Below are 18,033 nucleotides of genomic sequence, written 5' to 3' on the forward strand. Positions count from 1 at the left end.
AGAGAGCAGAAAGATTGCAACAGAGGAAAACTGATAGAGAGGAGAAAGATTGCAATAGAGACAAAGTGTAATAGAGAGGAGAAAGATTCTGATAGAAAGGAAAAGGTTGTAATAGAAAGAGAAAGTGTGTTAGAAAGAAGGAGAAATATTGTGATAGACAGAAAGAGCGATAGAGACGGAACAGTTTGTAATAGAGAGAGATTAAATATGATGGAGAGAAGGTAAGATTGCAATAGAGTGAAAGTGTGATAGAGAAGAAAGATTGTGATAGAGAAAAGGAGAAAGATTGCAAAAGAGATAGAGAGGAAGAAAGATTGTAACAGAAAAAGTGTGATAAAGAGGAGGAAGATTCTGATAGAGAGAAAGTGTGACAGACGAAGAAGGTTGTAATAGAGAGGAGAAAGCTTCTGATAGAAAGTGTGATAGAGAGGGCAAAGATTGTAATAGAGAGAAAGTGTAATAGAGAAGCAGAAAAATTGCAATAAAGAAGAAATGTGAGAGGAGGAAAATTAGGCGAGAGAAGGAGAGCGATAGAGAGAGAAAGTGTGTTAGAGAGGAGAAAGATTGCAATAGAGAGAAAGTGTGATAAAGAGAAGGTGCAATAGAGAGAAGGAGAAAGATTCTGATCGAAAGAGTGATAGAGAGATTAAAATAGAGAGAAAGTGTGATAGAGAAGAGAAAGTTTGGAATATAGAAGGAAAGCATGAAAGATTGTGATAGGGATGAGAAAGATTGCAATAGAGAGAGAGTGATAGAGGAGAAAGATTTCAATAGAGAGAAAGTGTGATAATAATAATCCTTGCATTTGCTATAATAATAATAATAATAATCCTTGCATTTGATATAGCGCTTTTCACGTCAGGAGGACGTCCCAAAGCGCTTCACAGAACACACTGTAAAGTGAATTGACTGTATATTTGTGGGCGAACGCGGCAGCCAATTGCGCACAGCAATGTCCCACAAACAGTCGTAGATTGAAAATGACCAATTTATTATTGTTTGGTTTTGGAGGGATTATTATTAGGCTCTGTGTGGAGTAAGGAAACTTGCCCAAGGTTTCACCCTCTGCCTGGAATTGAACTCGGGTCTCTCACTTGCAAAGCAGGTGCTCTAACCACTGAGCTACAGGACTCTAGTAACCAACCCTGACACCAACTGACTCAAACTACACTGAACCTGCCCTGACAAACTAACTCAATCACCTTCTCAACTAAAACCAACTCTCAACAACTGGACTGAACTCACCCTGACAAATACAACTCTCAAGCAATCTCAGCATAAACTGACTCAACACTAAACCAGTCTGAACAGAACCTGACTCGTGGCAGCCACACTGACCCAGACCCGGCAGTGACTGACTCTCGGCAGCTACACATTGCCGGTCACTAGTAAACCAGCCGTGCAAACTGTTCCGACCCAGCCCTGGCAGCGACTGACCCGAGGCAACTGCACTGAGCCAGGCCTGAAAGACTCTAAACCTCAACAACTGCACTTGACCGGCCTTGACACATCACTGAATCTACACCTGTCCTGAAGCAACTCGCACACAAACTGATGCTCCACAAGCAGCCCTGACACAAACTGACTCAGCCACTAAACCCAACCGACCTTGATAGACACTGGCTCTGGACAAACAAAACCAACCTTCACACAGCTAATCTATATTACTCAACTGCCCTGAACCAACCTTGACAGACACCGACTACACACCTTGTCATGGTATCTTATCGCTGGCTGAGAATTACATGCTGTTTAAGTGCACTCTTGAAGGAGACATCCACCTCTTCACAATTTTGCAGGTTGTGAGGCAGTAACAGATAGAGTAACCTTACCCCCAACCTCTTACAGGTTCCTGAAATTCAGAGTTTGTATAATTAGTAATGTTAAGAGTCAAGTATCAGTGAAAACTCCAAACCTCAAGAATTCTGGTTCATCTCGACCTCCTCCCTTTTATACCTCAAATGTGCCCAAGACACATTTTTTCCCAATTAATCCTGAGCACCTGGGACCCCTCTCTCTGATCTCAAACATTCATCCGATTTTGATAAGCCCTTTACTACCTCACAACCTGCACTAAACCAACTCGGACACAAACTAATGATCGACAACTGCTCCAAACCATCCCTGGCATAAACTGACTCAACCAGTAAACTGAACCAACTTGGACAGATATTGGCTCTGGGCAATCAAAACCAACCTTCAGCCAGAGTTAATGCACATGTGTGCTTGGATGTCAGACATCCTGCATGAAGTCTACATAGTGTTGCTGAACCTTTGGAGTGTGGAAAGGCACAAGAAAGAAGGATATACAACCTTTGCAGTCACCATAGTGTTCCCACTAGTACAGACTTACCTTACTTATCCTCCACGAATCCCAAGGTGCTAGAGAGAGAAACAGGGCGTGGAGTTTCAGTCATCAGCTTTGGTTCCTATTAGTACAGACTTGGCTTCGGGTGACAATAATAATAGTCCTTGTATTTGATATAGCACTTTTCACGTCTTCAACATCTCAAAGTGCTTCACAGAATAGACCATAAAGTGAATTGACCATATATTTGTGAGCAAAGCGCAGCAGCCAATTGCGCATAGAAGTGTCCCACAAACAGTCATGGATTGAAAATGATCAATTTATTATTGTTTTGTTTTTTGGAGGGATTATTATTAGGCATGTGGAGTAAGGAAACTTGCCCAAGGTTTCGCCCTCCCTGAAATTGAATCCAGGTGTCTCGCTCACAAGGCGAGTGCTCTAACCATTGAGCTGCAGGACTCTACCGAACAACTGAGCTCAGCCCATTAATCACTTACATCTCCCACAATTTTCAGCTGCATCTCATCTACAAACAATTCTTAGTTGGACGTCTTTGACAAAAATCTTGATGATGGTTTAAAGACTAACATTGCAAAATAATTCCATACAGTAATTCTGTCATCACCATCTCTGAGACGAGTTACACAATACAAAGAAAAGTCAGACAGGTCAAGAGATGTTCACATTAAACCGAAGTGGATGGCAACAAAGTTCATTGATGTATGAATACCCAGTGATCATCTGGTATGAACAAGCATTAGACCAGCGTTCAAAAGCAACACAAACCTGCACTGGCTCCAGGATAACCTCTGAGTGAATCGAAAACAACAGAACTAAATACTGAGAGAAGAGCAAAGGCTAGAAAACCAAAAGTGATAATTACCTGAGTTGCTCCAGAAAGAGAAACAGTTTAAGAAAATAAACACAAAAAAGCAAGAAAAACACAATTGGGCATATGGGCAAGTGAGGACAGTTACCCTAATAAGTGTCTGACAAATATACATAGTATAAAAATAAGTTAGGAACACAAATTTAGCTTAAAGCGTCTGATGTAGTAGCCATTACAGAGACCTGGCTACAAGTTGGGCATTACTGGGAGCTAAAATTCTAGGCTGTAAAATCTTCAGAAACGATAGGGAAATTGGGAAAGGAGGGAAGCAATATGGATAACATTCAAGTACAACAGTAGATAGAAAGGACTTTAATAAACGTGATCAGGCCACAGGAATACTATAGGTAGAATTAAAGAACAGCAAAGGAGGGAAGACTGGTGGGAGTTGTCTACAGCCTCCAGGTAGAAACAAAACAGCAATTGTTTTTGAGACAAATTACACAATAAAAGGAGAAGCCAAATTGGCCAAGAGTTGCTCACAATTGACATGGAGAGCAGGTGGACAGTGATAATGTCGCTCAAGCTCACAAGACCAAGGTTTGGACAACTTCCCTTCACGAACATTACTGACAATTTAGATCCCACCAGAAGGTTCTCACAAATGCACACTTACCTGATATAGTCCAAAGAGATACCAGCCTGAGCCAAGCTCCACCACATGCAAACTGACCATTTCACTGCTCCGAACTACACACCTCCAGCAACTCATCTGCTATCTCTAAGCTGATGAGGTGATTCCTTCCTCCAATGGTTTGACGGAGCTCAGCCTCTGGGTTAAATACCCAAAGGTTCAGGTTTGACATGTGGCCAATGAGCGAATCACATTCCTCACAAGGTCCAGTTGAAGGGAACGTCCTCCCTTCACAGCTGCAAACAGTCAGTGTCATCACATGGGCTGTTGGCTATTGGCTGGTTCAAAGAATTCACAGGGTTTATATTCATTACTTTAGAGCATTCACACTTTCCTAGAATTTCCTATTGAATGCTTCAGAGATACCATCAAACACACCATCAAATCAGATCACAAACACTAATAGGTGTGAGAGAGAAGGAGAAAGATTGCAATAGAGAGGTGTGATAGAGAGGAAAAAGTCCTGTAGCTCAGTGGTTAGAGCATTCGCTTTGCAAGTGAGAGACCTGAGTTCAATTCCAGGCAGGGTGAAACCTTGGGCAAGTTTCCTTAATAATAATCCTTGCATTTGATATAGCGCTTTTCACGTCAGGAGGACGTTCAAAGCGCTTTACAGAACACACTGTAAAGTGAATTGACTGTATATTTGTGGGCGAATGTGGCAGCCAATTGCGCACAGCAATGTCCCACAAACAGTCGTAGATTGAAAATGACCAATTTATTATTGTTTTTGGTTTTGGAGGGATTTTTATTAGGCTCTGTGTGGAGTAAGGAAACTTGCCCAAGGTTTCGCCCTCTGCCTGGAATTGAACTCAGGTCTCCAGCTTGCAAAGCGAGTGCTGTACCCACTGAGCTACAGGACTCCCCACCTGAGCTGTAGGACTAATTCCAATGCCACAAGTGAAACCAATACAACATGGTGTCACAGCTCAAATAAGTAGTTCCTATTTCTGACTGAGACTTCACATAGAAATACGAGTATAAGATAGTGACTGGAGGATTGAAATGAGAATTTAGAAGGAATTTCTTCAGACAGAGGGCAGCACTGTGCGGAACTCACTCCCATAAGTTGTAATTGAAGCAGATAATACAGATAAATTTACATAATAATAATCCTTGCATTTTGATATAGCGCTTTTCACATCAGGAGGACGTCCCACAGTGCTTCACAGAACACACTGTAAAGTGAAATTAACTGTATATTTGTGGGCAAATGCGACAGCCAATTGCGCACAGCTATGTCCCACAAACAGTCGTGGATTGAAAATGACCAATTTATTATTATTTTTGGTTTGGGAGGGATTATTATTAGGCGTGTGGAGTAAGGAAACTTGCCCAAGGTTTCGCCCTGCTTGAAATTGAACTCAGGTCTCCCTCTTGCAAAGTGAGTGCTCTAATCACTGAGCTACAGGACTAATTACAATGCCACAAGTGAAACCAATACAACACCGTATTTCAGCTCAAATAGGTGGTTCCTATTTGTGACCGAGACTTCACGGACAAACACGAGTATAAGATAGTGACTGGAGGATTGAAATGAGAATTTAGAAGGAACTTCTTCAGACAGAGGGCAGCACTGTGCAGAAATCACTCCCATAAGTTGTAATTGAAGCAGATAATACAGATAGATTTACATAATAATAATCCTTGCATTTTGATATAGCAATTTTCACGTCGGGAGGACGTCCCAAAGCGCTTCACAGAACACACTGTAAAATGAATTAACTGTATATTTGTGGGCGAAAGTGGCAGCCAATTGCGCACAGCAATGTCACACAAACAGTCGTAGATTGAAAATGACCAATTTATTATTGTTTGGAGGGATTATTAGCCCCTAGTGTTTACATTCATTACTTTAGAGCATTCACACTTTCCTAGAATTTCCTATTGAATGCTTCAGAGACACTATCAAACACACCATCAAATCAGATCACAAGCACTAATAGGTGTGAGAGAGAAGGAGAAAGATTGCAATAGAGAGAAAGTGTGATAGAGAGGAGAAAGTCCTGTAGCTCAGTGGTTAGAGCATTCACTTTGCAAGTGAGAGACCGGAGTTCAAATCCAGGCAGAGGGTGATACCTTGGGCAAGTTTCCTTACTCCACACAGAGCCTAATAATAATCCCTCCAAAACCAAAAACAATAATAAATTGGTCATTTTCAATCTACAACTGTTTGTGGGACATTGCTGTGTGCAATTGGCTGCCGCGTTCGCCCACAAATATACAGTCAATTCACTTTACAGTGTGTTCTGTGAAGCGCTTTGGGATGTCCTCCCGAAGTGAAAAGCGCTATATCAAATGCAAGGATCATTATTATTATTAAAGGTTGTGATAGAGAAAAGGAGAGAAACTGTGTTAGAGAGGCGAAAGATTGCGGTAGAGAGGAGAAATATTCAGATAGAAAGTGTGATATAGAGAAGGAGAAAAGTTGTAATAGAGAGAGAAAGTTTGAAAGAGAGGAGAAAGATTGCGATAGAGAGAGAAAGTGTGAGAAAGATTGGAATTATGAGAGACAAAGTATGATAGAGAGGAGAAGGATTGCAATAGAGAAAGTGATAGAGAGAAGGAGAAATATTCTGATAGAGACAAAGAGTGATAGAGGAGAGATTGCAGTAGAGAGAAAGTGTGATAGAGAGGAGAAAGACTGGAATAGAGAGAGAGAAATTGTGAAAGATTGCAAAGTGTGGCAGAGACCGAGTGTGGCAGACAGGGAAAAGGTTGTAATAGAGAGGAGAAAGATTCTGATAGAAAGAGTGATAGAGAGGAGAAAGATTGTAATAGAGAGAGACAAAGTACGATAGAGAGAAGGAGAAAGATTGCAACACCGAACCACCCCAGCAACCCTGACCCGGCTGCCAGGAACCTCGAGCCAACCCCAGTAACTCCGTGTGCTGTGTGTGGGCGGCGGTGCTGTATACGGGTGGGATGGAGCTGTTTGTATGTGTGTGTGGGGGGGGGGGGGGGAGTGCTGTGTGTGGGGTGGCGGATCTATGTGCTGAGGGGAGCTATGTGTGTGTGGGGGGGGGGGAGTGCTGTGTGTGGGGTGGCGGATCTATGTGCTGAGGGGGAGCTATGTGTGTGTGGGGGGGGGAGTGATGTGTGTGGGGTGGCGGATCTATGTGCTGAGGGGGAGCTATGTGTGTGTGTGGGGGAGGGGGCAGGGTATGGGGGTGTCTATGTGTGTGGGGGAGGAGGGGAGGGCTGTGTGTGTGTGTGTCAGGGTGGGGTGCTATGTATGGGGGGAGGTGCTGTGTATAGGAGGGGAGCTGTGTGTGTATGTATTTGTGGGGGGGAGGCTGTGTGTGGGGTGGGGGTTGTGCGTGGGAGAGGGTGGTGTGTTTGGGGGGAGGTGTTGTGTGTGGGGTGGGAGGGGAGCTGTGTGTATGTGTGTGTTGGGGAAGGGCGCCTGTGTGTGTGGGGGGAGGTGGGGGGGTTGTGTTTGTGTGGGGGTGGGGGCTGTGAGTGTCTGTGGGAGGTGCTGTATGTGCGTGGGGGTCTGTATGTATGTGGGGGTTAAGAACATAACAATTACGAGCAGGAGTCGGCCATTCAGCCCCTCGAGCCTGTGCCCTGCCATTCGATAAGATCATGGCTGATCTTCAGACTTAACTCGAATTACCTGCGCTATCCCCATATCCCCCATCCCTCTATTTTTTAAAAATCCATCAGTCTCAGCCTTGAAGATGTTCAAGGACTGAACATCTACAGCCTTCTGGGGTAGCGAATTCCATAAATTCCATAAAGTCACTGCCCTCTGAGTGAAGAAATGTTTCCTCAACTCTGTTCTAAAAGGATGACCCTTAATTTTAAGACTGTGACCCCTGGTTATAGATTCTCCTACCAGGAGAAACAGACCCTCAGTGTCTACTTTATCAGCCCTTTAAGAGTCTTATATGTTTCAATAAGATCTCCCCTAATTCTTCTGTACTCTAGAGAATATAGCTCTGGTTATTCAGCCTATCTCATAGTCAGTCCCCTATCCAGGAACTGACCGAGTGAATCTACGCTGCACCCCCTCTAGGGCAAGTATTTCCTTTTTTAAATAAGGAGACCAAAACTGCACACAATACTCTAGGTGGGGTCTCACCAAAGCCCTATACAGTTGCAGCAACACTACCCTACTCTAGTACTCTAAACCTTTTGCAATGAACACTAACATGACATTTGCCTTCTTAGTTGTTTGCTGGACCTGCAAACTAACTTTTTGAGACTAGTGTAAAAGAACACCCAAATCCCTCTGCACACCGACATTATCTAATCTCTCCCCCTTTAGAAAATAGAGTCCTGTAGCTCAGTGGTTAGAGCACTCGCTTTGCAAGTGAGAGACCTGAGTTCAATTCCAGGCAGGTCAGGGCGAAACCTTGGGCAAGTTTCCTTACTCCAGACAGAGCCTAATAATAATCCCTCCAAAACCAAAAACAATAATAAATTGGTCATTTTCAATCTACGACTGTTTGTGGGACATTGCTCGTGCGCATTGGCTGCCACGTTTGCCCACAAATATACAGTCAATTCACTTTACAGTGTGTTCTGTGAAGCGCTTTGGGACGTCCTCCCGACGTGAAAAGCGTTATATCAAATGCAAGGGTTATTATTATTATAAACTGTTTTTCTATTTTTTCTACCTAGGTGAATAACTTCACACTTCCCCACATTAAATTCCATCTGCCACCTACTCGCCCATTCCCCTCGCCTGTCTATATCCCATTGCAATCTTTTTGCATCATCCTCAGAGCTACTATCCACTGAGTTTCGTGTCATCCGCAAATTTAAATATGTTACATTCAATGTCCTCATGTCAATCATTGATGTAAATTGTAAATAGCTGAGGTCCAAGCACTGATCCTTGTGGCACTCCACTAGTCACATCCTGCCAATTCGAGAATGACCCGTTTATCTCTACTTTCTATTTTCTACCCATTAGCCACTCTTCAATCCATGCTAATATGTTCCCATTAATCCCATGGGCCTTAACCTTGTGCAATAGCCTTTATGTGGCACTTTGTCAAATGCCTTTTTAAAATCTAAATATACTACATCTACTGGTTCCCCCCTATGTAACCTGCAGATACATCTCAAAAAACTCGAAAAGATTAGTTAAGCATGACTTCCCTTTTGTAAAGCCATGTTGACTCTGCCTAATCTCGTTATGGTCTTCCAGGAATCCCATAATGACATCCTTAATTAAGGACTCAAGAATTTTCCCTACCACTGAAGTTAGACTAACTGGTCTATAGTTCCCCATCTTTCTCTCCGACCCTTCTTAAATAGTGGTGTCACGTTTGCAATCTTCCAATCAATGGGAACCGTTCCCGCAATCCAGAATTTGGAAGACCAAAGACAAACCATCCACTATCTCAGTAGCCACCTCTTTTAAAACCCTAGGATGTAGGCCATCAGGTCCAGAAGATTTATCAGTTTTAAGACCTGATAATTTACCTAAAACCATTCCTTTACTAATATTAATTCCTCCAAGTTGCTCGCTAACATTTTCTTCTCAGTTCTCTTCTATTCTTGGTAGGTTTTCAGTGTCTTCTAAGGTGAAGCCAGAAGCAAAGTACTTCTTTAATGACTCTGCCATGTCATTGGTCCCCAACTATAATTCCCCCCATCTCTGCCTGTAGCGGACCCACATTTACCCTTGACAGCCTCTTCCTCTTTATATATTTATAAAAACTCTTGCAGTCTATCTTTATGTTCCTCGCTAGTTTGCCCTGATATTCCATTTTCTCCCTCTTAATCACTTTTTGGTTCTCCTTTGTTGATCCTTAAAGTTCTCCCAATCCTCAGGTTTACTACTGATCTTAGCTGTTTTGGTAAGCTTCTTCCTTTAACTTTATACTGTCCCTGGACTGCTCCAGTGAGCCACGGTTGGGCCACCTTTCCCATGGCATTCTTATTCCTCAAAGGAATACGCGCTCGCTGGGAATTTTCGCACTATTTCCTTAAACGTCTGCCATTGCTGGTCTACTGTCAAATCCTTAAGTCTAATTTCCCAGTTTATTTTGGCTAAATCCTCTCTCATACCAGCAAAATTGGCTCTACTTAAGTTTAAAACCTTTGCTTCGGACTTAACTATTTCTCTCTCTTACTTAATGCTAAATTCCATCGTATGATCACTTTGCCCAAGAGGAGTCTTAATTTCCAGTTTGCTGATTAGCCCTACTTCATTGCACAAAACAAGGTCTAATATGGCCTGTTCCCTGGTTGGCTCCTCGGCAAACTGATCCAGATAATTATCCCTAATATATTCTATAAACTATATTCTATAAACCCTTCCACTATCATACTTTTCCCAATTTGGTTGTCCCAATCACCCACAATTAATGTTTTTCCTCCTGCTAATTTCCTGATTTATACCTTGAGAGATACTGTGACTGCTGTTCAGGAGTCTATAAACTACTCCCACTAGAGTTTTCTGCCCCGTGTTGTTCCGTGCCTCTACCCATACTGACTACCTGCTTTTCTGATTTAAAATCTTTCCTCTCTACTGTTTTTATCTACTGGGTTGGGGCTCTGTTTCTGGGGGGATCTGTGTGTGTGGGTGAGGTCTGTGTGTGTGGGGGGGAGGGGCTGTGCATGTGAGTGGGCGGTCTACGACCCACATGCCCCATACACCTTCGCTCCTGCCTTTAAGACGGCGACAACCTCGCTTTAATTCCCAAATACGGTCTACAGACTGAAATTCTGCTAACGTCATGATCCCACCACGCCCCTCGTCATCAGCCCCGCCCCTCATGTGTCACCAGCCCCGGTCCCGCCCACCCCAGTCACTAGCCCCGCCCCTGTCTGGCTCCTGTTTGCAGATGATTGAGTTTAATAAACTAATGCACTTTAAATTCGAATTCCAGATCCTCGTCCTCACCTACAATGCCATTCACGGCCTTGCTCCCTCCTACCTCTCTGACCTACTATCCCCCTACTTACCTGCCCGTACCCTCCGTTCCTCTGGCTCCGGTCTGCTCCACATCCCCCGCCCCAACATCGGTGGCCTTCAGCCACTAAGCTCCGAGGCTCTGGAACTCTATCCCCTTCGCCGCTTCCTCCCTTTGCTCCTTCAAGGCCGGTCTCAAGACCTTTCTCTTTGACCGAGCCTTCGGCTCCCCTCTCGACTCTCTACCCCCTCCTCGCTCCCTCCCTTCCCTCCCCTCACCCTGACCATTTGCCCCTCCTCGCCCCCTCCTTCCCTCCCCTCCCTCAGCCTGACCATTCCTCCCCAATGCTCGGGTCCTGACCCAAATATCCAGCACCTTGGGACGTCCTCCCAACGTGAAAGGCGCACTATAAATCTAATCTTGTTGTTGTTAAACCCGTTCCCGCGTTGTACCCGGAGAGCGGTTATTATTTAAACACAAAGTCAATGCCCCCACGGATATGATTGGGATTAATGTAGAATTAGGAACATTTTGCACCGGGTTTCGGGGTCAATTTACGGGTTTCCTCTAATTTTTTTGACACAAATCAAGACTTCAAAAAAGGAATAATTTCCAGCTGATGCAAGAGGTGTTTTTTTTTAACTGCGAAAAATAATTTAGATGAAGATGTTTTATTATTAAGCCTTTTTTCTTACCCGGAGGATGAGGCGTCACCGGGGAAGGTGCCGGGTCTCAAAACCTGGCCCTGAGACTGGGTGGAGAGGGGGGGAGTGTCTGTGCGCGCACATGCAAGGCTTTCTGTATAAAATCTCTTAAAACACAAAGAGAAAACTCAGCAAATCTCAAGTTTCACAAAATCAGCTTCAAACCAACAAATAAAGGCCCAGAATTTACTATTGTTCGACTATAGAAGTTGTAGTTTAATACAATGAACATTAAACCAATGTCAAACGGACAAAGTACTATCCTCACCGGATAGAACACATCGGGTTTCCTCTGTGTGTGGAAAAGGAACAAAGGCGGCTTTGGGAAAGGGCGGAGGGTCCCCTCTTATCAGTAAATGACAACAAGCCACAGAGGTAGCAGCAACCCCGGGCCAGCGCCGGCAAGCCCGGGCCAGCTCCAGCTGTCTTGGAGAGTTTAATAGTGGTGGAGTTTGACAGTGCAGGTTGAGCCAGAGAGTTTGGGGAGGAAAGCATAGGCACTGTTGAGGAAGAAAGTCTTCAGATTAATTCTGAAGAGATGGACAAGGTGGAGGGATTGGAGTAGAGAGTTCCAGAGGTTCATAACAATACTTCTTCACATTGATGCGTGTGCTTCCTTCCTCACAAAAACACAGACAAAATAAATCTATGTTTAGAAATAGTTTCGAAGACGGCACTTGAAACGCTTTTCTTGAAAACTGTAACTTTAAAACCACCTTTATGAAAACTGCCGTATCGACGGGCACTAGGACTCCAGAGAGCAGTGACTGAACTCTGTTCTGACCATTGAGAATTAGAAGGTTCAATTGGTTAATTACCAGAGACACAGCGTTCTGATCCACTCGTCACCACTGACATTGTGAGCACTGCAGATCCGTGAGAAAGAAAGAAAAAGAAACGCAGTTTTTGAACATGGACCAAAAAGAAATTCTCTTGAAATTTCTTAATGTGGTAAAAAGTAAGAGGTGTGATAAACAGGAGAATATTGCGGGTGAATTTTTGGTAAGATATGTGTTTTACTTACATTAATTTGTGCAAATGTGAAGTAGGCGCGATGGTTGTTCCGGGAACCTGTGTCTGACAAGTGTAAACCAGAAAGAGCAAGAAATTTAATCTCTATTCTACAGGATACATAGATCTCAGAGGATTCTTAAACATCATTAAAATTCTCCGCCAAATCTAAATATCAACCTATGCGGATGGCATTTAGGAATTTTAATCTATAGCTTTTTTTAAAAAAATGTATATATTATATCTATTTATTCTTGTGTTCCATTACGACTAAACATTTGAGAAAAACTTTCGCGAGCGTTTTTTCTGATTAAAACAGTTTATAAAGTCTTTGCGATTTTCGAAACCTCTGTAGAGACTGAAAAGACAATCGACGAAATTCAGAAATGACAAAATCTACCTTTCAAGCAGCGCAGATAAACAAGAAAATGTTAAGAAGAACCGATACAAAGACATTGTACCCTGTAAGCAAACGTTTCTCCTATTGAGTTGTCGCAACCTTAAAATTAAGATGTTCTTTTCAGTGTTGAATCTCCTCCACTGTCAAAGTAATGTGCACTTCGTGGCTTCAACCTCTGTCCCAGTTCCTTCCCTGTCCTCGGCTCCTGTCCCCGGCCCTTCCTTTCCTTATGGGGACGGGTATTCTCTTGTTGCGATAATCTGTTTCGTTTTCTGTTCTGTGATATCACTTAAATTCAAAGCTTTAGAAACTCTCAGCGTGATGCACAAAACAAACACGGGAAGTTTCCTGTATAGGTGGCAAACGGGGGGTTGGATACTCTTGGTGATGGGTGTCTGCATGTGATGATCAAAGCAGAAATGGAAATGTTTGTGAGTGTGCCTAATTTACATTTTATCTTTCAGTTGATCACAGCAGAGTGAAGCTGTCGTTGATCATTTCTGACAATGATTCTGATTATATCAATGGGAATTTTATCAAGGTAAAGCAAGTTTTATAATGGAGACTTCATAATTGTAATCCTTGCATAGTGACTTTCACATCAGGAGTCCCAAAGGGCTTCACGGGATACATTAGGAGTCCTGTAACTCAGTGGTTAGAGCGCTCGCCTTGCAAGCGAGACACCTGGGTTCATTTCAGGGAGGGCGAAACCTTGGGCAAGTTTCCTTACTCACGCCTAATAATAATCCCTCCCAAAAACAATAATAAATTGGTCATTTTCAATCCACGACAGTTTGTGGAAAGCTGCTGTGCACAATTGGCTGCCGCGTTTCGCCTACAAATATAAAGTCAATTTACTTCACAGCATATTCTGTGAAGCGCTTTGAGACATCTCGATGATGTGAAAAGTGCTATATCAAATGCAAGGATTATTATTATTATAATAAGTTGAAGTGACTGTATTTTGTGGATGCCTTACCAAAATTTTCTTGATATATTCAGATGTCATTTGCATGTGGCAGGGGAAGTCAATCATCGATGGTCGGAGACTATATCCACCTCATAACTAAGACCCACCAAGAGTGATACCACATGGACTGGTTTACACGTGGAATTGGTTTGCACAAGGAATATGTTTGGGTTGTTACATCAGATACCCACAAACACCAAATTAGAAAGTATTTATTTATTACTTGTTGGTGATAAACATATTCACGAGTACATAATGAGAGTTGAAAACTGTTTACAGTTTTCTTTAAACAAAATAGACTTTGAAGATTATTCAGCTATTTATTAATTCAATTGAAAATGTACCAAGGATCTTCTGAAATAGTTCATTTATATAGTGATGATTTTAAATTGTGTTCCTCCCCAGGGTGTATATGGACCACAGGCCTATATTGCTACACAGGGTCCTTTGCCTCACACAGTGATGGATTTTTGGAGGATGTTGTGGGAATATAACGTTTCAGTAAGTTTTACTGTGGCATTGCTACCTCTTTTTGCATTGCATAAAACTGGCTTTGAAGAAATAAGTACTGGGGAGAACTCCTTTCTGTCAGATTTATGATCAGATTTTCTCAATACACTATAATTCTCCAATTTGTGCATATAGAAGTATAGTAAATTACTGTGGACATCAGTCTTTCTACCTGTATTCTGCCCATTTACCTCTATCATCTTTATACATGTATTCAGTGATGAAGGATTCTTTGTCCAATACATTTTATCAAATTGTATAATATTTGGGTCTGTAATGTTCTGAGGAACCCTATAAAGAAAGAATTTGATTTGTATGGCATCTTATCGCACTGACATATTTTAAAGCGCTTTACAAGTCATCACTGTCACGTTAAGTGGCACTTGTAGTAGGCAAACATGGCCACCATTTGTCCTTGCAAGGTCACAAAAAGTCGTGGGGTGCATATTAAATTAATAGATCATAGAAATTTTCAGCACATCTGCTTACCACGTCTGTATCCCTTTAATATGAATTCCACTTTCCAGCTCTTTCTTCATATTACTTTATATTTTTATTACTCCATTGCTAGATGACCTGGATTCACAGACTAAGTGCAAGGCAGTTACATTTGCAAATGACACCAAGGTGTCTACCAACTGGTAGAGGAGGCAGCGAAAGGTTGTACAAAGAGAGTTGATAGGCTATATAGATTGGGCTGATGATTGGCAAATTCATAAGATCGCAAGATCGGTTTCGATGAAAGACCCTGCATCCTATCGACTGTTCTTCCAGCACACCCAGCCTCCCCTCCCTCACTGCACGATAAAACTGCTTTTTAAATTAATTCAGTGTCATGACCTCTATCATCTTTCCTGGCAATCTGTTCCAGTCATTGATTAAATGACTACGTAAAGAAAACCTTATTAGTATCCGTCCTAAAATTGCTTGTTACAATTCTAAAACTATGTTCTCTTGTTTTACTGGCTTGTTGCATCCTAATTCACTGCAGCTAATTTTGCACTGAAGGTAAACACGTACTCGGTTGATAGGATAGAACTTACCTTGGGTGAAGCTGAAAAAGACCTAAGGTGATTGCTCACCAAAATGATATGAGTCAGCAATAAACAAAGCAAACAGCACGTAGAGTTATACTGCCAACTCAGGTTTGTTTAGATACCCCCAAATCATGCTCAAGTCGTATAGGGGTTTGATGGGGGGCATCTGGTATATGCACAGTGCTGCTTGCTCCAACATTAGGGCACTGCAGCAAAGGCAGATGAGACCAAAATTAGTGGTATGAGCCATGAAGAACAAACGTCTCTGTCCTTGAAAAGGTGCTATATCAAATGAATGGCTCATTATCTTGTTTGCATACCCTTGGGTAAAAAAAAATTCAGTTTTATCTTTTTATGGCCACGTCTACCTACGCTGCCACCTTTAATGGACTGGTTTTCTATCCCATTCAAAATGTTATAATTTAAGGCATATTTACATTCCTTTAGAATAGTATGAGGAATAACAAGGAATATGGATGGATGTCTTCTTAGAGGAGCAAACCCTGACACAAAATAATGGCTTATTAAAATGTACAAATTGCTTTGTACCATTTCTCTCTCCCCTGATGCTTCAAGTTCTATAAAATATTTTGTATGATACCAGGCATGGGCAAGTTGGTCTGAATCACCTATTTTCTTGCCAATCATTTCTTTTTAATACAGTGCAACATTTTGCATCCTCTATTAGAGTTATGATATATTAAATGTTTTATCTCTTTCTGCCTTTAGATAGTAATTATGGCTTGCCGTGAATTTGAGATGGGACGGGTAAGGTATCCTTTTATTTCCTACCCTCCATTTATTACTCCATCGTTTTTAAAAAAATAAAAACCTGTTTAGTTATTGTTTGTTTTTCAGAAAAAATGTGAGCGATACTGGGCTTACAGTGGTGAGGATCCATGTCACTATGGACCGTTTAGTGTGACTTGTGTGAGTATTGTTGCCAGTTCACCCGATGGGTAATGCTTTTGTCAATCTACTGATATATTTTTTGTCATCATGATGAGTGGTTGAGGAAACTGAACGTATTTAAAAAATAAACTAATATTGAAATAGGAAATACAGTTGAGTTTATTCAGGAAGACGAGATTAGAACCAAAGACATGTACAGCGCAGTTAGAACCATTCAACTCCTCGAGGACCAGACGTCACCGGGAGCAGTGCTGCGCAGCTTCACGGGGTATGGAGGCGGACACGAGAGGCTGTGTATTTACAGCCGATGTCGGTGCTACTATTCGGTTGGGAGACATGGTCGCTGCTAAAGAGAGACTCGGACGCGTTTCAAGCTTTCCCACACCCAATGCCAACGCTAGATTCTCGAAATGCAAACCAGCCAATGTTGGTCAAACCGACTGCAACGACACATGATTTCCGGATGGAAGAACGTTCGCCTGAGTCCTGAGCTCTCGGACTTGCTGTTCAGATGAACCACGGTTTGAGACAGGATCCCATCTGGCGGCAGAAATCTGGGACACCACCCGCATACGAACAGTACTAGTGGCGTTATGTTACTGGTTGTATTACCAGTAGTGTTACTAGTTATAGTACTAGCAGGCGATCAGGTTAGCTAATCATTACTGACACTTGGTGAAACTTAAAAATATTTAAGAAAAGTATTCCTTTGGGGAAGCCAGCTATTTGTTTTGTTTTGAAATTAAGTTATTGGTTGTTTCACAACACACTAGGGTTAGGGTGTGAGAGACATCTAATCTCACAAGGTTGTCCTGAAATAAGAATGTGACGCTACTCTGGATATTAATTATGAATTAATAATAATAATAATAATAATAATCCTTGCATTTGATATAGCGCTTTTCACGTCGGGAGGACGTCCCAAAGCGCTTCACAGAATAGACTGTAAAGTGAATTGACTGTATATTTGTGGGCAAACGCGGCAGCCAATTGCGCACAGCAATGTCCCACAAACAGTCGTAGATTGAAAATGACCAATTTATTATTGTTTTTTGTTTTGGAGGGATTATTATTAGGCTCTGTGTGGAGTAAGGAAACTTGCCCAAGGTTTCGCCCTGACTGGAATTGAACTCAGGTCTCTCACTTGCAAAGCGAGTGCTCTAACCACTGAGCTACAGGACTCCACGAATTGATAACAATTTAGGACTAAATATCACTGCAATTGAGTATGGAAGAAAGTGTTTCAGGGTCTGGCACATTAATGTTTATTAATTTTTTTTCATTACATTTTCCAGGAAAAAGAGACAAACAAATCTGAATATATTGTCAGAATATTGAAAGTTCAGTTTCAAAGTGTAAGTAAATAATATTACAAGGATTGCACCTAATCTTTATTGCAATATAAGCGAAGCATAATTCCAACTAAACCTTCATTATTAAAATGTAGACGAGCGCTAGCTCCAGAGAAATTCCGAACTGCTTGTCAGAAACCAGTGCCTACACAATGATACAGAAACATGTCTTAGTTTTAGTATTATTAAAATAGATATTCTGCCTCAGATGAATTATGTTTGTTATCTCTTCCATATTTTGTATTTGTCAATGAGCAGACAACATCATCAAGGCGTTCATTAAGGTTCGTCAGAACAAGGAGTTTTGACAAAAGGTCAGCGACCTGAAACATTCACACATTTTCCTCTCTTCATAGATGCTGCCTGACCTGTGCGTGTTTCCAGCGACTTCTGTTTTTAATTCAACAAGGCTGCTGGTTCATGTGTTGCTT

General features: G+C 42.1%; 1 protein-coding gene across 1 annotated transcript; it reads left to right on the top strand.

The window, feature by feature from the left end:
- Positions 1-12,282: 12,282 nt before the first annotated feature.
- LOC121850444 (tyrosine-protein phosphatase non-receptor type 22-like) lies at positions 12,283-17,962 on the top strand. The gene is made up of 7 exons (XM_042342223.1): positions 12,283-12,412; positions 12,777-12,885; positions 13,286-13,362; positions 14,197-14,292; positions 16,068-16,106; positions 16,197-16,268; positions 17,546-17,962. Exons 1-7 carry the CDS (start codon positions 12,323-12,325, stop codon positions 17,615-17,617), a joined length of 555 nt encoding a protein of 184 aa, XP_042198157.1. The 5' UTR covers positions 12,283-12,322; the 3' UTR covers positions 17,618-17,962.
- Positions 17,963-18,033: the final 71 nt, after the last annotated feature.

Source organism: Callorhinchus milii, unplaced genomic scaffold, assembly GCF_018977255.1.
Source record: "Callorhinchus milii isolate IMCB2004 unplaced genomic scaffold, IMCB_Cmil_1.0 Scaffold19, whole genome shotgun sequence".
Taxonomy (NCBI): domain Eukaryota; kingdom Metazoa; phylum Chordata; class Chondrichthyes; order Chimaeriformes; family Callorhinchidae; genus Callorhinchus; species Callorhinchus milii.